The sequence below is a fragment of the Oreochromis niloticus genome, linkage group LG1 (assembly GCF_001858045.2).
Source record: "Oreochromis niloticus isolate F11D_XX linkage group LG1, O_niloticus_UMD_NMBU, whole genome shotgun sequence".
In the NCBI taxonomy this organism is placed as follows: domain Eukaryota; kingdom Metazoa; phylum Chordata; class Actinopteri; order Cichliformes; family Cichlidae; genus Oreochromis; species Oreochromis niloticus.
This window is the reverse complement of record NC_031965.2, coordinates 20,628,552-20,652,123: the sequence shown is the minus strand read 5'-3', so window position 1 is coordinate 20,652,123 and position 23,572 is coordinate 20,628,552. Positions and strand designations below refer to the sequence as shown.

The following is a 23,572-nucleotide window of genomic DNA, read 5'->3' as shown; positions in this document are numbered from 1 at the left end:
GCAAGTAAAGAGTGAAACCACATAAAAGGACACTATGGTTTCTTCTGGATCCAGTGTAAACCACATAGCAAGCCGGTCTGGCCCGGATCTGGTATCAAGCCAGCACTGCTGGCTGACTTCTGGCATGATAAGACGTATGTCATCCAGATATGGGCCAGGCCTGGCATAGATGGTGCTGTCTATGTAATGGCATGCCATATCTGGTTCGATTGTGGTTTGGTTTATGTGGCCCAGGTCCATAGAAAACAGGTCTGGCCCGGATCTGGCATCAAGCTGGCACTATTTATATTCCTGTTTTCCTATTTTAGTTAGAAGACCCAAATGGCATGTTGCAATACTGTACTGCTATGGTAGCCAACGTTTCAAATGCAGGTTTGACAGGTTTGTGAGTGTACACTTTATCCAAAACCTAGTGATGTTTACTCATCTTTGCCAGTGGATGGCTGTAGCTCAGGAGGTAGAGCAGGTCACCTACTGATCAGAAGGTTAGCGGTTCAATCCCTGGCTCCTCCAGTCTGCATGTCAAGAGTGTGAATGTGTATGAATGTAGTTAGGAAGCACTCAGTTTAGAGAAAGTGTGTAAATGTGGCATGTTGTATAGAGCACTTTGAGTAATCCGGGACACTAGAAAAGCACTGTATAAGAATCAGTCCATTCACTGTCCAAATGGAGTTTCGTCATGTTACTTTTGCATGTTCTGGCACATGTTGTTATTACATGGCTGGATTAAGGTACACATTAGGCTGACATCTGGGGCCAGAGCTGAAACTGTTCTGGGCCAGCACAGGGCCAGCAGTGTGTCTACAACTGGCCCGTGGCTGCACACAACTTACACATGGCCCACATACCGGAAAGAATGACGACCCTTTGGTGGCCAGAGGTAGTTCACACATGGGCCAGCACAGGACCACCAGTGTGTCTGCAACTGGCCTTGTGCTGGCCCATGTATGGGCTAGATCCGGGCCATACAATTTTGCTATGTGGAAATTTCTGGACCTTGTTGGTGAAGTGAGTGGAGTTTTTGATGTGATGGGGTGCGTTCCCCAGAAGGGGAGCTAGGATGGTGGCGAGGTGCTTGGAAATGTTGTAGGTAGCTGAATTTATACTGCTAACTGTTTATACTGCCTGAGTGGGACTCCATCTTGGCGGATCTTCGGAGGTCCCACCCACACACTTAACACCCACTCACATCTTGCGTAATTTGATCTCAAAAAGTCACATGATAGAGTGAGGCAAGGTCTCACGGTAGTTTCACCCGAAACCTTCTGCTGATAATGACCCACACCCTTTTTCAACCCTTGGCTCATGTGATGATGCACATGATAAATAGTGGGTCAGTGAACCTCCTAAGGGACAACTCCTACTAGGGCTTAAATACCTGGGACTTTCCACCATTTGGTCTCAGAACTGAAAGGTGAAACATCTTCAAGAAACTTAAAGAAGTCCAGTCACCTTTCTTTGCAAGCTCCTTAGATTACTGTGACCTGGATGACTTAGAACCTACACAGACATTGTTGCTTTATGTACCTGTGCATTTTCGAATGTTTGCGTCCCAGGTGTTGTATGTTTTTTTGTTTTTTTTACAGGTGCAGCAGTTGGCAATACATTGTGCATTTCTAGTTGTACTTCATCCTTTCATTATGTCTTCCCCAAACTCTCCTCTTTTTTTGCCTGTCCTGCCTTAAACATTGTCATACTGTATACCACCTATAATGTAATAACTGAAATAACTTATAAAAAATTTATAAAGCTGATCTTGGAAAAGCAAAATGTGTTTTGCACAGCAGTGCATTCAGATTATAATTCTGATTGATAAAGCTGCCAGACAGGACAGGATTTAAAAGCAAAGGGGAAAAAAACTATGAAAGAAAGGTTGTGTCTGTTGCTGTAGGCAAATTGGTTTCACTTTGTCCTGTCTGTGTAGGTCAAACAGCAAAGTCAGCTACAGTGCAGCTCAGCGACTGCCGGGACGAACTGAATCTTTTTCTCGTGTTCAAGGACATGAGAGAGCTTCTCATCATCAGCATGAACTCCAGCATTTCTGTTGAAGGACACTCAGCCAGTCTCTTTAAATAACAGTTCACCCCCACCTGCAAACATATATTACAACACAAGGAAAACAACATTTATCATAGGGATTATATTAGCTTATCGTTTTTCACTATTCCTTAAATATCCAATTATGCAATCCTCACAGGTAGGTTGACAAGTTGGAGGGGAGTAGACAAATATTTATATTATTTGTCTTTCTATCCCTCATAGAGACTCCAGGGAAGGACGACGATGGTCAGCCGGATACATCATTCTCTGACTCGTCACTGTTTGCTCACTGGGGTCAAGAGCTCAGTCCAGACAACCGGCGAGTGGCTCTGAAGCAGTTCCAGTACTATGGATATAATGCCTACCTCAGTGATCGTCTCTCTTTAGACAGGCCAATAGCAGACCTCAGGCCTGATGGGTAAGACTGGTACAAAAATGTGTAAACACTGCCTACGTGCTAGATTCCTAGATTATATGCTGACTTTAGATGTAAAGTGTTGCTTTTAGTTTAATTCTATCCTACCATCTTTTTTTTAAACAACCAGAATTGCAGTTGGAGAGTGAGGCGTGTGTGCATATTTAATGTTGGAAATGTGGTCGTTTAATTCTATGTCTCTCCAACTGCAATGAGATGCACTGAATTAGATATGGTATGCAATAACATACTGTATTAAAAAAATATGTATGTATGTATGTATGTATGTATGTATGATACACATTTTACATGTATCACCGATGAAGGCAACTTATCACATTAAGGAGCATGGGTGCAGACTAATATTCTGCATGCTAAATGCAGAATCCATGCTAAATACTAATATTTCCATGGCACCATATTCACAAATTACAATAGTAATATGTATATGCGTTTGTTTATCATGCTTTACTCTTAATTTTGCATTTTAGCATTATAACATTTTTCAGTTTCAGTGGTATTTGGTCATACATGGAAACATTCTCGTAGGCTTCATTTGAGCACTGGGGGGGCACACAATGTAGATCCTGGGGGTTTCTTTATTTATACAAAGGGAAGCACAAAATCCAGGTGACAGGTTCTTGAGACAGGTACATTTATCCTAAAATGTAATGCAGTGAGTTTTTCTCACTAATTCTTTGCAACTTTTCACATGTAACATTGTTCCTGCTTAATCAACGCACACACAGTTATGATTCATATTTACCGGTCACTTTAGTAGGTACACCTTGCTAATACTGGGTTGGACCATTTTTTGCCATAAGAACTGGCTTAATTCTTTATGGCATTCCACCACATTCCACACATTACAGTGAACTCACTGTCATGTTCAAGAAACTAATTTGAATTCATTTGAACTGAACATGGTTTGCGTTCCTGCTGGAAGCAGCCATCACAAAACTGTACTGTGGTCACACTGTGGTCATAAAGAGATAGATGTGGTCAGCAACAATACTCAGGCTGTGGAGTTTAAATGATTCTCAGTTGATGCTAAGGGGCCCTAAGTGTGCCAAGAAAATATCTTCCACATTATTACACCACCAAAATCAGCCTGAAGGCAGAATGGATCTATGCCTTCATGTTTTTATGCCAAATTCTGACTCTATCGTGCAAATGTCATATGAGTCAGCCTTTTTTTTATCTTCTGTTGTCCAGTTGTAGTGAGCTTGGGTATGTTGTAGCCTCACTTTCCTGCTTTTAGCTGACAAGAGTGGCTCTCTTTATGGTCTCTGCTGCTGTAGAACATCTGCTTCAATGTTAGACATGTGCATTCAGAGATGCTCTTCTGCAGATCTTGGTTTTAAATTAATGTTTTTTTGAATTATTGTTGTGTTCTCTTTTTTAGCTACAGATACAGGGTTTAATTAAGCTATTAGCAAAAGAATTAGACTCCAATGACTCATCATAGCAGAACAGAATCCTAGCAGTGATAGAAATTCGGACAGGACCAGACCTGGTGGCATCGAAGGTGAGGGTAGGAGACAGAGATGGGGAGGAGTCTGAACGGTAGAATGACAAAAGAGCACTAAGATTTAAAGCAGAATAGAGGCTGATTGGCAGTGATGTTGATGATTTGGTTAATTAACCAAACAAAAGATATGTTTACATGTGTGCATGATGGCTATAAATGTGTACATGCATTTATTTTAATACATGAAATGTAATAGCTTAGAGCTATTTGTGACAGATTACTGCTCATATGTAAAACTTCACATTCAAAACAGTTCCCACATACAGGAATCCCTTTTGTGGGATAAATTTTTGGAATTCTATTTTAGCTTTGTTATTAAAACTGAATGAAAACAAGAAGTACAGGCAATGTCATCTTAAAATTAATTTAAAAACTACAAAAAACACTTCCAAATTTAAGAAACACGATCAAAGTGCTCGCAACTTGCATATTGACCGATTATCTGGTAATTGTAGTGCAGCTTAATGAAGAGACTAATAAAATACTAGAATTTCAATCATCAAAACTGGAGCGCAGATGTCTTGGACAGGTTGTACCACAGAGTAGATACAACACCACAAACACAGAGGTCAAATTCACCCATCAGTCAAAGCAGTCAGAATACCTACACCCCTATCTTGAAGCCTTAATATTAATACTACTTAATCGCTTAATATTAATATAAATTTTAATATTAAGTGAACTAAAATGTTCCCTTTGATACTTTCATAGTTGTTATGAAAGTGTGAAGGGGAAAATTAAAACCCCATTTTCTTCAGGCAGTTATTTTTACTTTGAAGTTGGGGATTTCAACATTGGAGTTTTTTGGGATTGATTCATATTTAGAAACTTTGAAGGAGCTTAAATTAGCACTTTGTCTTTAGCTTGCTTTATAAGCCCTGGAGGTTGCAGCTTGGCAGTGAAAAGTAAAGTCAGCTGGAGTCATCCTGTTGGGACCATGAACATCCGTTCTAAATTTGACCAAACAAAAAAAAAAAAATTCTGAACTGGCAAATATTGTTCTTCAATTTTTTATTTTCTATTTTCTATCTGGAAAACTGCATTTTCACAATTCACCCACTAAACTATAAAATATCACAAAACTATGCAATGTTAAAAAATATATAACAGAATCAAATATTTGTTATTTGTGTTAAAAAAAAACATTAAACATTTTTAAAATCTAATACTGATGATAAACTGATGATTAACTAAAAATTATCTGATGCTTTTTGTCTCTAATATCACTGTAAACATCCATGTACTGGCTAAAGAAACCCACACTGGCATTGTGTTCTGATTTTTAGCTCTAATGAAAAATCACTTTGAAGTGACAAAGAATTTATAAGGTCACATGGAAAAACAATGCCTGAGTAATTGAAACCCAATGAAGAGTTTACTTTTGCCTGAAGCGTGCAACACCACTCACCACCTGCTGATGAGTGAATTATGTTATAGATGCAAGAAAAATGTAGTTTGCACTGGGGTTGTCAAGGGGCAATTCTTACTCTACAAATATCTGTCACAAATCGCCCATTTAAAGGTGCTGGGGCAGCTGTAAAGCATATTTATCCCAACAGTCAAAGGTAAAGACTACTATTCTGGAGAAAACCCCAACAATCAAGAAATCCCCTTATGAGCAAGCACTTAAATGGACACAACACAAGAAATTTCAAGGTCTTTGTGTATTGAAGGCACATTAAGTCCTGAGCAACAAGCACTAACTCTCTGCAGATCAAAACAGCAACATCTTTGCAAGGCGACTCAGTCTTCAGAATATCATTCACATCACCAAACATGACTGTGCACCTTCTTAGCAATGACAATTTAATGAAGGCCACTCTACAGTCCAAAAAATGTGATCACACAAGTCATTCCAAACAAAAATCAGGGAAAGAATTACATCACATCATCACGTTTGGGACCAGACATATGTAGATGGCTCCATGGTGGAGAATAAATGGTGATATAGTGCTAAAGTTTACACAGCTTAAAGAACTTTTGGACATTTTCTTCTCCAAACTCCATTCAGAACATTCATTCCCACTAACACTGGCTCTGCACACTCATCTGAGACAGTTCCAGGGGAGACATTAATCACACATGTTTTGTGTCTCTGTTTCACAGTTCCCAAACATTATGCCTGAGACATGGCTTTCTGTAGATACAAAAGGAAGGGAGAGCATGATGAACATGGACAGCAATGGGGTTTTGTTGAATTTTTCTGAGGGGTATAGAAACAAATAAAATAACACAGTCCTAACCCAATTCTCTTCTTTTAAATTAAATTAAATGTTCATTTCTAGAGGATATTATGGGGAGGTTTTAACTAATTTTGCTGCTGTTCCACTGCTGTTATTGAGGTAGTAGTTGTGTGAACACAGGAACCATAGAACCAAACAGATAAACACCTGGGTCATTTAAAAACACCTCTGTTCAGACTGAAAGCAATTTTTCCTGGACTTTTATGGGCATTTTGTGCAGCTTTCTCTTTCTGCAAATCTTGGAAACAGACATTTAGTTTCCTCTCAGGAGAAGAAGCTGGACTCATTATTCACAATGCAAATGTCAACATGTGGTGACAGAAAACAGTGGTTTGAAAGAGAAAGAGAGGAGCGGGAGATTAATGACAGACCTTACCACTTTTCTTTTCTTTTGTTTTCCCTCTGCATTGCAGAGCACCACCAGTGCACTAGCACTCGTATTTGTTAGATTAACCATAAACCAGTGACAACATTTATACGTTGATAATCGGATATAAGGTTCTGATAGTCTGCCAAGAAGACTGTTTGGCAAGAAACCTGACAATATCTCACTCTTAAGCGGGATAGTGTCAAACGTGTCTGTTAATCCTTTAGACAAGCTGAAGGTCTAAACGTTGCCTCTTATTTGTTATTTTTCCTCCACAGGTGCAGAAACATTACTTATCCCTTGAACCTCCCTCAAGTGAGCATTGTGTTCATTTTTGTGAACGAAGCCTTGTCTGTCATCCTGCGGTCTATTCACTCTGCCGTCAACAGGACACCTTCCCACCTGCTGAAAGAGATAATCCTGGTGGACGACAACAGCAATAACAGTAAGTACCCACATTTTATGTAACAGAAATTGACTGTTTGTCTAGCTGTAGCTCAGCAGCCGCAAACAGGCAATAGATGCCTTTCCAGCTAGATTGAAGTAATAGGCATGGATTTGCAATTAGGGTGACACTTTGCCTACTATGCATTTCTAAGAGTTTTATGTGGTTTGATCACAAGCGCAAGAGTGAGTAAGCAGTGTGTTAATCTACCTTTCCCTAAGCTTCCATCTGATAATTATCTTGTCACATGCAATTACTCCCAAGGTAATGGAGAACATCATCAGATAAAGATATTGTTTTGTTGGGTTACAGGTTATGTAAAAACCATGTGGAAGCCCATCCTGGATGCTATCAGAGTAATCCTTCAGTGTCTCTCTCTCCTTCTCTGCCTTTATTGGTTTTGGGGGGAACCTGAGCAATTCCAACCAAAGTTGTTCAAAATTACTTTCAACAAAATCTTTGATAGTTTTCAGTCTGAGTGGCCTTCTCTTCTAATGTGCATAAGCGAGAGCACAGCGTAAACTGCCACTGATACACTGAGTTATGCTTCAATACAATTGCAATAATGCTTCTTGTCAAAGTTTCAAAATGCATACATTCAACCCTAAAGCTCAGCTCCCAAAGTATCCTCAATAAAATGGCCAATTAGTGAAGAGTTCACAAAAACACAGAGCATACATAAGAATGCAAAGCTGGAAAAGCCAATGTAGTTTAAATATCGGTGTTTGCTTGCAGTCAGTATCTGTATTATATGCACCGCTCCTCTGAGGGCCTTCAAACTCCTTTAATGTTAATTAGGAGCTGTGTACACTGGGTTTAACTGATAGATGAATAACACTAATTAGCTGCAAAGCCAGGAAATTTGCCCCGAGGCAGATAACAATCCAGCAAGGTGATGAAGTGTTTGTACATATCTTGTCTGCATTTGCAAACCTAATTCTTACATCTGCATTCATTGGATGTTGAGTAAACACTGTCAGGTCAAAAAGACATTTAATATATGCGTGTAACTGCTGAGCTCTGTTCCTTCTGTGCTGCTATCACTGACATGACTGATGTGTGAGATCACTGACAGGTGACTTTAGTCTGCTTTGCAGAGCACAAGATATAGACTTGAAGTCACCTGTGAAAGTGGACCTGATAATTTACAGCAGAAGACTTTAACTACATCACAAAGGCAGAAAGCAGACTATAAAAAGGTAATGATACTGTGCCAAGGTCATTTATAGGCTTTTCACTTTTAAATAGGCTCTGCACCTTGTAACAAGAACTGAGACAACCATTACGGGCCAATCAACAGGGGAAATACCGGCACTGAGAGGAATATGTTTACCAGAGTCAATAATGCACAACATGGAGCATTGCCTGTAGCCTGCTGGAGCAAAACATAGATCACTGTGGTATGTCTTGATAACTTACCTCAACTCGACTGAATAAGAATGATCTCTCTCCTTCTGGCTGTTACTGGCCATAAAGTTGGATATATCCAAATGTATCATATAAAAAAATGCAAAACCCAGAAGTCTCGTCCCAAATTACAACTAATATTCATTCATATTTCATCAGGTAATTGAGAGCTGGAGAGTAGTTGCCTTCAGCGCCTTCAGAGACCCAAGTCACGCGTTGACATTTTGCTGATGGCATTTCGCCCTGTTTGCTTGAGCACTCCGTCACAGTGCGTATGATAGGCCTGGTGTTATCATTATCACCATGACTGTGAATCTTATCTGTGCTAAATGTCGTTAGCCTGTTGACCTGTGATGCTGCTGATAGTGCTGAAAGGGTCATCATCCAGAGCTTACCTCTGAGGCACCCACAGCCTTGCATTAGTCATCGGCCGCTGTCACAGCTCACCTCCGAGAGGCATTAGCATGCAGGAGAACGTGTAGCCATCAAGGGAGAGAAGGGCAAATTGACCTAGCTGATTCCTCCTTAATTGGATAATGTCCCAAGCTGTGGGCCGCGAAAGACTTGTCCGTGTAAAAGTAGGGTTTTGAGAGGGTATCGCTTATTAGACAGGCTCAGAGGACTTATGATCCATTCTTTACCCTAAAATGTAATATGTTAGGGTGTAGAGTTCTATGATGAGACCTGAACCTGAAAGAAAACGGACAGTAGAAAGAAAAAATCATGCTTATAGTAATGTAAAATTGTTGAAGACGACTGTCTCTGCAGCATCAATCTAGAAATTCAAAGGCTAGCCTGCTGATTAGCCTCTGTAGGCAACATGCAATCTTTTGCCAAGGTTTCCTGTTCACTCATTTAAGTAAGGAGATAGAGATAGCTAATAAAAAGCCTAAATTTCATTAGAAGATAGTTTTAAGATTGTATTTTAGCTGATATAATGTTCTGCCACGCAGACTATTTATGCAAACTTTTCTCAAAAGTGGTTAAAAAACATGAAAATAATTTAAGCATGCTTAAGCATTCAGAAATGTCCTCCCTTGCCTTCATGTAAAAATAGTCATAGGCAGAGGTTACTATGGACTTTAACAGTTGTCAAAAACTGCCTGAATATTCTGATATATGATAGAGTCTAATGTTTTTGTTGGCTAATTAATCCTTTAGTCACACAAGTTAAATGTAAAGTGCTCAGAAAATAGTGAGCTAACCATAATAGTCTCAGCTCCTTTAAAAACAGAAAAAGATTCAGTTTGCTAAAGAACTATCTGGCATGTTTTATGACAATTTGTTACTGACCAGTAACCACTGACTTAGTGTGGAATGGTTCAGCCCCTCATGTGTGCAAAAAGGTTCCAGCAGCTGTTGGAAACCACTGAGATATCCATCAAGCGGTTACTAAAGGTCCAGCCAGTGAAAGCTGGAGGCTACACAAAAGTTATGATATGATCAAAAATAAAAGATTGTATTAGTGTTCAAATTGCTGTTAATATGTACTGCCAAGAACATGTCCAGATATTTTCCTGTTTTTTGACAATGCTTACTGAAACGTCCGTACCAGAAAAGTCCTCATCAACGTCTAGAGTATGATAAACAGGCAGTGCCAATTTGTGATAGAACTGTTAGCAATGTACTCAATGTTCACCATGTTTTGGTTTTTTTAGCTTTTTTATTTCTTTTTTTTTTAAACAAACTGCCTTTGGACTTTTTGGCTTGATTGTGGAGGAAGAGCAGTTCTCAGTTGGATATTTTAAACACTGATTTTCACTACCACTGAGTTGTGCAGTGAGAAATTGCCAAGTGATGCTGTGCAAACTACTCATCAACTGCGAGACCTGTATCCATGACGATTTGCCATCTGCTGTGCAAGCAGTAACTCCTGCTTGCTGATAAATGGTGTTTAGTTTGAACATGCATGAAAGAAACATATAATATTCAAGGCATAGTCAGATAGGCTCAGTTCATAGAAACATTTATGTAAGTTATGATGAAAGACAGATGAGGAAGGAAACAATTACTAAAATCCCATTCATCAAATATCCTTTGCCTGGTTGTGCACGCAATGATATATATGACACAGTCACAGCTAATTCTCTGTGCAGCTAGGAGAAAATCTGAACAAGAGGATTTTAAGCCCTGTAGCCACATGGAAAGCTTTCAAGGTTTGTGCATTCAGGAAATCCTCTTCTATAACTGTGTCACATCTGACTGAGAATAGGCTAGAGGTGAGCTAAATGGCAGGTTCTTCTATTTTGCCACTCACCATTAGATTTGCTATTCATTCTCTGAGTGAGAAAAACCTTGAATTTTCTTTGATGCTTGTAAATTATGTACTGGAATTAGTGCACGGCTGCACAGTGATGTTATAACCTGTTTTGCTTGTTGTTCGAGTCCAACTCTATCCCAAAGCCCATTGCTTTCCAGCAGAGCCTCAGCCGGATATTGGTCCTGAAAGATTGATGAGCGTTGGCTATCAGCTATTCCTGGTGTAATGAAGTGTGTTTTATTAGGATTTGTTACGAGGAATAAGAGCATCATTCTTATTTTCAGTGCACACACACATTAGTATGTCTTAATTATTGATGGATTAAAACTTATAGATCTGTTGCAGCTGCTCATATGATTGGCTTTATTGGCTTTAGCCAAAGTAAATGGAATTATATAGCTAATCTCTCTACTAAATGCCTTTAAACTTGAATTAGTACAAAAATTACTCTGCTTTGAGTTCGAGAAATCTCATTAGGGGCAAATTCACATCTCAGTTGTTAGCTGATTGCAGTTAATCAGGAGGTATAGAAACCGACTGTTACTGACTCCTCTTGCTACTGTAATACTCAACATACAGGACATGTAATATACCACAGAGTTTCATGTGGCATGTACTGCATGTTCATTACTGTGAGAATTACTGTGCTTTTGAATTATTTATTACCTGTTGGGAAATGGCAGCCGTCCACTGGAATAAATAAAACACACTCTGACTCTTTTCTGTCGAAGCACTCCTGTTTCCACGTGTGGTCTGCTTGTAGTCCGATTTTGGTTGCATGCAGATAAACAGTGTGAATGGAGAGCACAAGATAGATGGCATTCCCTAAATGCAATCTCGAAACCAACAGATTGCTTTATAAGAACTTCTTAAAATGTATCTGTATTTGTAAACAATGATTAGTGTGAGAAACAACTATACCCATCATCCAAAAGTTGGCTGTTGCCTCCAAAGCATAAGTCAACAAACTAGTGATATATTCCAGAATTGACCACGTAAATCTTTTCGTTTTGTTTTTTACTTTTGTTGCTCGATGACATGTTGTGTCTGGAAAGTGTGAGTGTGCACAAACTGAAATAAGTGTCATCTCCTGTGCTCACATTTATAGGTGGGATATCTTATCTATATTATCACTCTTCATAGAGTTTGTTGACATTATATAATTCAGACTCAAGGGTGAAGGCAGGATAGCAGACATTTTATAGAACAGCTTCACGTACCTGTGTATCCCACAGGCCAACTGGAACTATGATCAAGATGCAAGAAGGTCAACCGTAGCCAAATACATCCAGAAAGTAAGACAGGTGCTGAGAAGCCAGCTGAATGGTAGGAATAGGATCTGAGCCATCAATAAATAAGCCCTATGAGTCATCAGATACTCACCTGGAATACTAAGCTGGCCACAGGAGACATAGATGCCACTGATGTCAAGATGCAAAAACTCCTCACAATTCATTGAGGTTTTAACCCGGAGTCCAGCACTCTGAGGCTCTATGAGCACCAGAAAGAGAGAGGGTGAAGATTTATTAGCATCATAACCTGAATCCTTGAAAAAACACAGAGCATCTATGAATACATCTGGAAGATAGTCCCCTGAGATGAGTGCCTCAGGCACTCAGACACTCAATGATGAGGAACAGAAGGAGGAACTGTGCCATCAGATAGAGGAAGGGGCTGACAAGACATCCTACCAGTGGCTAGAAAAGGCCAGCATAAAGGCCAGCACAGACACAGAGTGTATGAGGAGTATACCACAGTCATGAGGACCCAAGCTGCAGAATGTCCAAATTTACCCCAGAGACTATCCATCACAAAGTAAGAGGAAATAAGATGCAGAGGAGGGAGAACCAAGTAGCTGGGATAGTGTATGGGATCATCTATGTTCTTTATAGACTAGTCTCCAACTCCTGATAGGAGACACCAACAAAGGTGGTTGGGAACAGCCGGTCCTGTAGGAAGTTCCAGACAGACAAGTAGCTGCTGGCCAATCAATGGTGGTGGTTAACAAGGAGCAGAAGTCTGATGTAGTGATGGATCTGGCAATCCCAGTAGACAACATCAGAAAGAATGATTGTTAATAAAAAGAATAGGACCGGGGGCTGAAGGAACAGCTGCAGCAGATGTGGAAGGTTAAAGGTCAAAGTGCTCCCAGTGGTAATAGGAGCATAAGAAGCTTTAAAGCTCAACATCAGAGGTCTCCTGATGGTGTCTCCCAGGTGTCTCGTAGAGGACCCGAGCTTGAGGAACACATACATCACCACCCCAAGTTCAGCAAGAGGGAGATTTCTTTTTTTTTTATAAAACAAGACCCCTTATCAACTTGACCTTGGGTGGCAATGTAGTATGCTAGGAATTATGTGATGTCAGCAGACTCTAGTGTGTCCAGTCAGTGTATAAGCATGTGTGTGTATAAGAACCTATGCAATTCTTTGGCTTTGGCAATCATGTTGCTTTACTGTGAATATCAATGAAAAGAAAGAAATAATCAAATTTTCATACTCCACATATGGAAGAGATGAAGATAATTACTGCTTTGGCAACCCTTGAAAGGATTCCAAAAGAAAAGATGAGCTCTTAGCACTCATTTCTGCTCTTTCTATAGGAATTCAATGCTGTGGATCACTGGGTCATATGGTGTGAGACTTGTTTACTAACAGTTGTCAAAATTAACTATTAAGCCAGAAGCCAGCAGAAAATAAGGCTGAAAAATATTTGATTTAAAGATCACATATTGGTTTACTGAATGCATTGTAGGACTGTGGGGAATCTTTACATTCCAAGAAAATATGCTGCCTTTATTATCTTTGTAGAGTTGATGAGGACTGGACTGTACAACTTTTGAATAACAGAAACTTTCTTTAACAGAACTTCTTGCTAGCATTATTCGTTTAGAAAATCAAACTTATTTTTTCAGATTTCTAAAGCACCTCACACTGCCTCTAATAAAGCCAGCACAGCATGATTTCACGGTAGCCACTTTTTGTCTTCTCGCAGCTGCTTCTCACTCTCTTCAAACTGAAAAGATGGTTAAAACAGTGGGAACACAGCCTCGGGTGATTTATGTAAGGAATGATGAAACACAGTACTGATAAAACTTTTATTTTTTTCCCCAGCTTTATCTGGTTGATAGTACAGTATAGAGCTATGATGTAATTTTGCCTTATCACACGGGTCTATGCTGATATTTTACAGCAGACTCAGAAGCTTGGCCTTTTTGAAAGAATTAGTTTCCGTCTCAGTCTGTTTCCTAGCCTTGGCATTTTTCTAGTCGAAGCACAAGGTGAACGTGTCAATGTGCTGTTGTAATTTATTGGATTTTTGAGAAAATTACCAAAAATGTGGCTCTCTCAAAACCTTGAAGTAAAATACATATTTATTTGTCATGTAAGCAGCAATGAGTCATGAGTCTCCATGGCGTGATTCATCACACAGTATACAGCTCAGGTAATAATGGAGGTAAACTTTGAATCCAAACATCAAACCACAGACATTTCATCTCTTCCTTCCATGTTTTGAAAAGCATTGCAGGCTGAGTTCTCAATATTGCAATATCCCGTTATGACTGGTAAGCCCCATGGAGGTCTGCAGTGCTGGCTCAAGCTGCTGCCTGTTTGGTCCAGTGATCAAAGCAGTGAAGCAGAAGTGCTGCTGGCCTCCGACCAGTGAAATACTGCCCACTGGAGGAGGACATGATGTGTTCTTGTGGGTGGAAGTTTACTTATAATTAGCTCTCACTTTTCTTACCCTTTTCAAATGATATCTTCAGATACTGATATGCATTTGTTTGTTTCTTGCAGATGAGCTAAAGGAGAAACTTCAGGATTTTGTGTCTGAGACTAACAGCCAACGTCCAGGATTCATAAAGATGGTGCGGCACGACAAGCAGGAGGGTTTGATCCGGTCCCGAGTGAGTGGGTGGAGGGTTGCTACCGCCCCAGTCGTTGCCCTCTTTGATGCCCACGTTGAGTTCAGTGTCGGATGGTGAGTAACTCACAAGTGCAGCATGAGAAAAGCTCAGCTTAACAGCGCAAGAGCGCCGCTTCTTGAGTCATATTGCTCTGTGAGGGTTGATCGTTTCTTTTCTTTTTTCAATTGAACCATCAAACTTCCTTTATATAAATGGTAGGTTAGCGCAGGTTCCAAAAAAGTACGAACAGATTCAGCTGAAAAAGATTAAATCATATTTAAAGCTAGATAAAATAAATTAACAAGATATTGTAAAATAAAAATATAATGTACACATACACAATGTGCATTACAAGCAAGTGGATAAAAATTAAGTTACGCTACTGTAGATTAACTACAATAAAAAGACAAAAAATTGTAACAAAACTGCAAATTCACTTAAATCAAATTTTAGAAATGTATTCTGTATATATTACTTTAAAAGAAAGAAAATTGCTATGTCTGTATAATGAACTAAGTAAATAAAAAATACAGTACATGATATTCAAACATCAAAAAGCTCAGCTGAGTAGTTTTATGTTTACGACTGAATAAACAGCACTTCGGGCTCTTCTCAGGACTCACTCACTCGCACTCAGAGTGGGCTAGAGCATAAAAAGCTGCATCCCTCCCCAAAGATTTTTGTTCCGCACTTTGAAACAACTGACTTGTGCTAAAGAATGTGAAGACCCTTAGTAATTCACGCAATATATACATTTACATGTACGTCAAGCCAGACCATAAACTGTTGTTCTATCGGCGACAATAATTTGTATCTTTGTATGACAAGATCACTGAAACACATCAACTAACAGTTAAAAATACAGAGTCCAATATTAAATATGAATTCAAAGATGCAGGGGTTCTTTGTCACATTTCAAACCAACATGTAAGACCCACTCATGTATTTAGATGTGAAGCATAAAGACCTCACATCCCTTTGGTCAAAATCACATCAAAAGTAAAGAATATGATTTTTTTAGGGGAAAAAAAAATGTGCTTTAATAAAAATAAAATAACAGTTATATTCAAATTTTCCACAATCTTTGAAGGGCACACACATGCATACATGGGAATTTAGACGTATAGTGATTGTATAAGTGGAGTTTATTGTAATGTATTCATTATAGCAGATCCAACCTCTGTTATGGCTCATAATATAACTTTCAATTTTTTATGTGTGTGTGTGTGTGTGTGTGTGTGTGTTCCTGTTATTGTGTATTGTGTTAGTTTTCCATGAATTGCATTTTTTGAAAAACTGTTTGGAAAAGAAAAAATGTGTAATTGTGTGTAAACAAATCTTATCTCTTCATATTTTGATTAAAAAAAATAATTTCCATAAAGTTTTGAGATGAGCAATGAACTGAATAAAATTGTTTACTGAACAAATACCCTAACCTGACAAGTGTGGTCATAGAGTCGATGGAGAAAGCACGCAACAACACATACTGACACTGAAATATCTTTCTCTCTCCATATTTACAGGGCTGAACCTATTCTGCAGAGAATTAAAGAAGACAGAACGCGGATAATCTCCCCGTCTTTTGATAACATCAAATATGACACATTTGAGATTGAAGAGTATCCGCTGTCTGCACAGGGCTTTGATTGGGAGCTGTGGTGTCGCTACCTCAACCCACCCAAGTCCTGGTGGCACAAGGGCAACAAGACTGCACCAATTCAGTAAGAAAACAACATAATTATGTTTTTAGCCTAAATAAAATAAAATGATTAAAGTATTCAAAAACACATGTAAATCCTGCTAAAAATGGAATTTATGCACAGCCATGAACGTTTTACACGTTCTTGGGTCACACATCTTTTCCTGCCTTCTGTTACTATAGCAACTGTGTCACGCTAACATTATATGTGCAGAGGATAGCAACTGATAAAATAAAAAAAAAAAAGCTCATCTTCATCCCCTTAAATCCTTCAGGAGCCCAGCTCTGATTGGCTGCTTTGTGGTGGATAGGCTGTACTTTGAGGAGATTGGCCTGCTCGATGAAGGGATGGAGGTGTATGGGGGTGAAAACGTGGAGCTGGGCATCAGGGTGAGTAATGATGTCACTCCTCTAGCTATGGGCCATTGTTCATCCAGGTAATGTGTGGAAAATTAACTATGATAATGAAACTTAATGGTTGTTAGGAGCAAGGTCGCAGAGGTCTTCACTCACTGGTTCATATGTAAAATGCTAAACTCATAAGCCTTACCTGGGAAAGTGTAATTTGGCTTCAAGCAATGGTCTCTGTGCATTTAAAAATAGTGTGGGGGAAAGAAATATGAAGCAGCCTTTGGGGTTATGTAGAATATCCATTATACAAACTGTCAACACGGTGTCTTTTTGCTGAATGCTACTGTTTTTAATCTTAAAACTAGAGAACTGTAAAATAAGGCTGGCACTTCAAATTACTGCTGATCAAAACATTCTTTGGAAAGTTCTTAGAAATATACAACTCACAAAATAATCTCCCTTCATGGCACACATATTAGTAGTAGTAGTATCACACTGCCCAATAAGTACAGCAAGTGATACTGAGTGTTAAAAACAATGACCGTCTTTATTTTAATATTATTTATTTGATCTTTGATCATTTTTTGGGCTTCTGCTTCAGTGGTGAACTACACTGTCACTCGTTCACAGACGTGCAATCGGGATTTTGGAGAACTGCACAGGAGCATCCCTCTCCAATCACTGTCCAACCATAAAAATGTATTCTGATGGACACATTTGCGGGACCATAAATTGTGCTTTTCTCGTGTTGGTAGGTGTACAGTTGGCCATGTAACCTACTGTACATCTATCTCTGAATGCACCGACTCTAGCTCATGGCATAGTGAGTTGGTGGCATCTTCTCCAACACGTGAGCAGCAACAAGCTCATGAATTTCAATCGGCGTGACATCTGAGTTAAAAGTGTTCTGGAGCTGCTGTGCTCTGCTTGCAGGTGCCTCTTGACATGTGAAGTAGAGCTCTTCGGCTGATAAACATTTATCATCAGCCAGGCACAGTTTCAGTGTTGCCAACTTGGCGACTTTGTCGCTATATTTAGCGAGTTTTCAGACCCCTTAGCGACTTTTTTTTTCTAAAAAGCGACTAGCGACAAATCTGGCGACTGGTGTTATTGGAAACTTATTTATGACGACTTTTTGACGTGAAAACGCGTATCGCTCTTACTCTCAACAAGCAGCGGTGCTGCCATGGGCACCTCACCCGTGCCAAAGCACTCACAGGCGGAAGATAGTCCTCCCCCAGCTGCTATCAGGGCAAGAGATGTTCACACCTATGCCTCCAAACGGCAAATGAATCGCGCATGAGCGAAGCCGCTGCTCCCGCACTGACTGTAACGCAGTCAGTTCTTCTTTTACTGTTATGTTGTTTTGTGGATCACAAGGTTTAAAACTACTTATAAACACACACTCACACACACAAAGTAACTCCACCAGAGTGCCAATTTCGGGTCACTTTTGCCGGTCCAAACCCGGATAAAGGAGCAGGGTTGGAATTGTGACATTAAAAAACAATAATTACTAAAAGAAATTTAATTTGTAGTTCTAAATAAATTCTAACTGCATTTAGGACGTTTTTTATTCACTTTATGTCTCTTCCACGATGTTATTTCTCTCTCCAACAACGTAGGTTACAATTACATTAGCGTGACCAATTATGCAAATTAGGCGACGACGTCATTTTAGGACAGCCAATAGCGATTTTCCTTACTGAGGAGTTGGCAACACTGCACAGTTTGCATTTTACTGTGATGTACTTCTTGTCTTTTTCACCCACAAAATGTAAAGGCTATCTATTCTCCCATCTCACAAGCAGACTGTCTCAGGACTATATGCATTACTATCCTTATAAGAGAAGGATAGAAAGTGAAACCAAGCATATTTTTGAAGAATATGTTTTGTTTTTAAGGAACAGGGAAAATGTGGGAAAATATTAATATTGGCATGTTGCTTATTTGGAAAATTAAACTGCAAAACTAACATTTTACTTCTCCCACTACAATAAAAAAAAAAAAAAACCACGAACACTGGCCTAGACGTAGCTTGGCTCGAATTAGCTGCTTTGTTTTTTATTCTTACCTTATCAAGGCACAGAGATCATTTCTGGTCATGTATAACAATACATCATAAAACAAGCGACATCTAAACAAACAAAAAATCTAAATCTTTTATTTATAAAATACAATTCTCTTCCTTTTTTACATAAATTTACATCAAGAAAAATAGTAGAAAAACAGGGAGGCCATGCACTGCAAATGCTGAGATGATCTGACTGGAACAAGTGACTCGAGCAGAGGGAATTATCCCTTTTTTCCTACTGTACCTGGAATGCACTGTGACATATTCCCTCATGTAGATTTAGCTAGAACAAATGATCACTACTAATGAATTCTGAAGTCTGAATGATCACCTTCATGCCCTGGCGATCCCTCTGAAGCACATGTGAGACTGTGATAGCAACCGTGTGTGAACAGAATGCTGACATTGTTTAGAGCAGAGAGATGCACCGTGTCTGCCGTTGAGTTGCGTCCTTCTAACAGTGCTTTAATTAATTTGTACACCCTCATCAGCTTTGTCTGGGAGCTGAAAATCGCTTTTGTGTGCATTCACTTCAGCAGAACCAAAAGCAGATGGGCCAGAGCTAGAAGTACCCTGTAGCTGATGATAGCACACATGTACTATACCAAGATCATTAATGCAGCTATCAGCCTGTTTATTAAAAGCAAGAAACGAGGGACAGCTCCTCCTCAACTTTTTTTTTTGTGAGCAGGAAATGGAGACAAGTTTATGACAGTATGCTGAATGTTGAAATATCCATGCTCACTAATGACAGAGATGCAATCATCAGTAAAGAAGGGAGATTAGTCCTGCAAGTCATTACATGCTTTTAGAATTCCCGAGTCCAATAATAGCTCCAGTGCCTGATTTATAGCTGAACACATTGATGATTTTATCACATATATTATAACCCATCACTTTGCCTTCTTGCTTTATTATCTTAGCTTTGAGTTCAGTCTTTGTCCACCATGTTGTTTACTTCCGTGGTTATAATTGACTGAAGGAACTTGCCCTTGCTGGGAGTTAAATGCAGTTTATAGTTCTGCAGCATTTTTGAAACAGAGGGTGAGACAATGAGCTTAGAGCTACAAGTCTGAAGGACCCTGGCTTGGCCCCAGATTAACAGTCCCATAGAGCCCCAACAGGGTCTGTTTGTCTGTCTGCCTGTCTGTCTGTAGCGTATTGGTCATGCCTCCAGACCACCTGCCAGCATGCAGACTGGCTGCTGACGAATCCTCAGAGACACAGTCAGGCCAGGCCAAAAACTGCAGGCTTTGGCTGGGGCTTTAAAGGGCTTGTGCTCTGTAGAGTGAGGGTTGAATGAACTGCTGCTCTATGATCACATTTGATCACAATGCAGAAGCATAATATTTGACTATCTGCATGTGTTGTTTTCATAAATGGCATCTTATGTGTATAACTGAAGGGGGATGCATGTCATTGTGCCTACGAACAGTTGATTATACATTTCTGTCATATGTGAAAAAATCCAGCCTCATGTTCTTCATATAATGTTTTTATTTTATGCAATTTAATGTAAGAGCTAGATTCTTTTTTTCTGGTACACGTTAGAATAAAAAAAACTGTTTGATTAAATCCAGTACCAGTCAAATATTGGGACACACTTGAGGGCTCTTCTCTTTATCTGACACAAGTTTACAACTGTGATGCATAGTGCATATAAAAGAGTATTTGACTATTATACACAGTGAGCAGTCAGTGCGCTAAATCCATCGTAACTGTATTTTGTCAAATGTAAATTTATTGCAATTTGTTCTGAATATGTAAAATTCATAACATAGAATATCAGGGATGTTTAGAAGTAAGACATTTTACAGGGAAATCTCTAAATAACCCAGATCATTTTTTGGTTCAAGATGACTCTCGGGTTTAGTTTTCCTCTCACCTGGCTGTTGATGATTTACCCCAAATAAGGATTTACCAAAGTAAGCTAGGAACAAAATATACACATCTTTAGTAGAATGCACAATTGTCTGTTATGAATCAGTTTAAAGTTATTTAAAGCAGTTTTAAGCCAATGTTTTGCAGAAACTCCAACAAAACAAAAAGGTAATCCAGATTCAGAAGTCAAACAGAGCAGGAGAACAGATAATCTTATTTATACTAAATATCTTCATATATCTTTTCGACTTTACCAAATCCCCAGTAAAAACTTGAATTCACATTTTGAGTGCCAATCAAAGACTGAACAGAGACCACTTTTACAAATTCACATTTTCATTACATTATATATGTATATGTAACCAGCATCATATAATGCATTGCAGTTTCTAATTGCCATCTAATGCTGCCTGTAGGAAGCTAATGCTAGTGCTTTATCTTTCTTTTTAAGGGGTCTTTACAGATTTTAAAACTATTGACCGCAAATTAGCTACTGATTTACACGTGATAGAAGGGCCAATGACAGTCTCTGGAAATTCAGGGAATGTATCTGTATGTGTTGGAGTTGAAACCAGTGAATTAGAATCAAAAGTCTTTTTGAATGTGATCTATCTATGTTGTCTTTTGCATTAAAATGCTGAAGGATTGTCTTAGGGAGTCTGAGTCATGTCCACAATAAAACACAAAGCATCGTTAGATCTGTAACACAAATCTGACCCGTTTCTAACAGGGCTGGTTCTCTGTTTGAGCTTCAAGGAACACTGGGATGATTTGTTTTTTGAAAACTGAAGGTGGATGCGTTAAAAAAAACCCTAAGATATCATTTATTTTTTTGAGGTTATCCTTCAAGTCAGACTGTACGGTGGAATGCACAGCAAATTGCCACAGGACCATGAAACAAAATTATAATACAAATGATTTCCCCAAACACCTGTGAATACTGGGTACCGCGCCAGTGAAGTCAGCCTAGGACAATGCATCATAAGAAGACCAAAGCAGACATCATCATTCTAACAGTGCCAGGACGGTTGTGTTGAGAAATGAGAATCATTGAGGGCTATGAAAAACAATTATGCAGCAGCCTTTGTGCACAGTATTTATGGAAGTGGCAATAAAGCATCATTACTGTCATCATAATGATTTACACAGTAGATTTCAGCCAAATATTCACCAAGCAATTTAATTCGCTATAAAAAAAAAGTGTAATCTGTTTGAGCTTTACAAAAAAAACAATGTAAAACGCATAAATAGGACGTCGAATCACTCAAACTCTATCTAAACAAAATATTAAGGCCAGTTATCAAACTGAACTATTTTTCTGTGATAATGTTTAAAATGATAGTTGTCATTAATCAAACTTGCAGTTTGATCAGTTACCAAGCATCAGGATTTTTTGTTATGTATCTGTTGAAGAAATACTTCATGTGCTGCACATGTAATAGACATGAGGTACAATACATATAGTAAGTTTAAGTATTCAAATACAGCAAATTAGTTGTTTAGATTCAGCATATACAAAATCAAACAGCAATGTCACGCAAATTTAAATATATACTCATCAGCCATGTTATTAGGCACAGGTCCTGGCCTGTTTGGTGCCCTGGGCAAACTCTCCTGCAATCCCCAAAATGCGCTGTCATGATGTCGGGGCAGTGTGGGTGCGAGCAACTTTTTTTTGCTGATGCCATGATGCCGCCCCGACGACGATGCCGCCCTGGGTAACTGCCCATGTCGCCCATATCAAAAACCGCTACTGGGCACACCTGTAGACATGCTCAAGATTACCTGCTGAATGGGAGAGAAAGATTTAAGATGTGTTGTGGTTGTGGATACCAGATGGTGGTTTGACTATTTCACAAAGTACTGATCCTGACCCAGCGCTACGGTTTGCAGAGAATGATCAGAAAAAGAAAATATCCAGGGAGTGGCAGCAGTAATTCAAACAAGCACTTATTAGAACCAAGGTATGCAGGAGAGCATCTCTGAATAAACAAAATGTTGAACGCTGAAGGACATGGGCTTCAGCTGCAGAAGATAACACATGCAACTGAGATCTACAGCAAATGTGTGATGCTATCATGTCAATATGGAATGTTTCCAGCAATAAGAATTAGGGCAGTTCTGGAGGCAAAAGAAGGTCTAACCCAGAACTAGCAGGGTGTACCTAATAATGTGTATGAATATACAAACTTTGTGTCTTGTAAAAGACATTCACATTCACAAAATGTTTCCCACATGTCGTTATTTTAGTCTTAAACTCAATATTTGGGGTATCAATTGCAGGTGAGTGAATCTGAAACAAAAGCCACATTCACATTAGCAGTACCTGTGAATAAATTACCAGCTCAATTTTGTGTTCAGTATTCAGACTGCATAATGCTGTTTTGAAGTTCTCCACCATATAAAATTTTAAAAAGATTTGGCTCTCTGTAATCATATACGAACGAATAACAAAACATTGTAACATAAAGACCGAGTCTGTAATTGTAAGACAGCGCTGATTGAGTTCCATGACCCCTGTTCTGCTGAAAATCTATTGAACCCCACTGCGTAATCTCAGACCAACAGGACAATCAATGAGCAAGTCTTTCCTCTAACAGGGGTAATGGGAACAGCATTGCAGCCGTCTTGTATAAAAATGAGAAATGTTGCAGTTTCATGGATACGATGATCCTTGTTATACGGTAATGCTATATGAGCCACAGTTAAATCCTATAAATGGCAGGGTTTGCAGTAAACAGCTGGACACTTGTAACATTACAATAGTTTTATAGTGTACTGAGACAAATGCAGAAACGCTGTTTTAATCGGAGCCATATTAACAGAATTAAATTCAATGATTCCCAACAAACACCAGTCTGTTCACATAACTCAGACTGGCTTCTCTACTTTGGCCTGCCCATATAAAGTAATTTCAGTAGGAGTAACATTATAAGACCATACTACTCTCAC

General features: G+C 39.1%; 1 protein-coding gene across 1 annotated transcript in view; it reads left to right on the top strand.

The window, feature by feature from the left end:
* galnt18b (UDP-N-acetyl-alpha-D-galactosamine:polypeptide N-acetylgalactosaminyltransferase 18b) overlaps positions 1-23,572 on the top strand; it is an 86,346-nt gene that overhangs the window by 33,474 nt on the left and 29,300 nt on the right. The window contains exons 2-6 of the mRNA XM_003442373.5: positions 2,263-2,458; positions 6,875-7,041; positions 14,506-14,689; positions 16,139-16,336; positions 16,590-16,704. Coding sequence (XP_003442421.1) covers positions 2,263-2,458; positions 6,875-7,041; positions 14,506-14,689; positions 16,139-16,336; positions 16,590-16,704 — 860 coding nt within the window. The remainder of the gene's footprint in view (positions 1-2,262; positions 2,459-6,874; positions 7,042-14,505; positions 14,690-16,138; positions 16,337-16,589; positions 16,705-23,572) is intronic.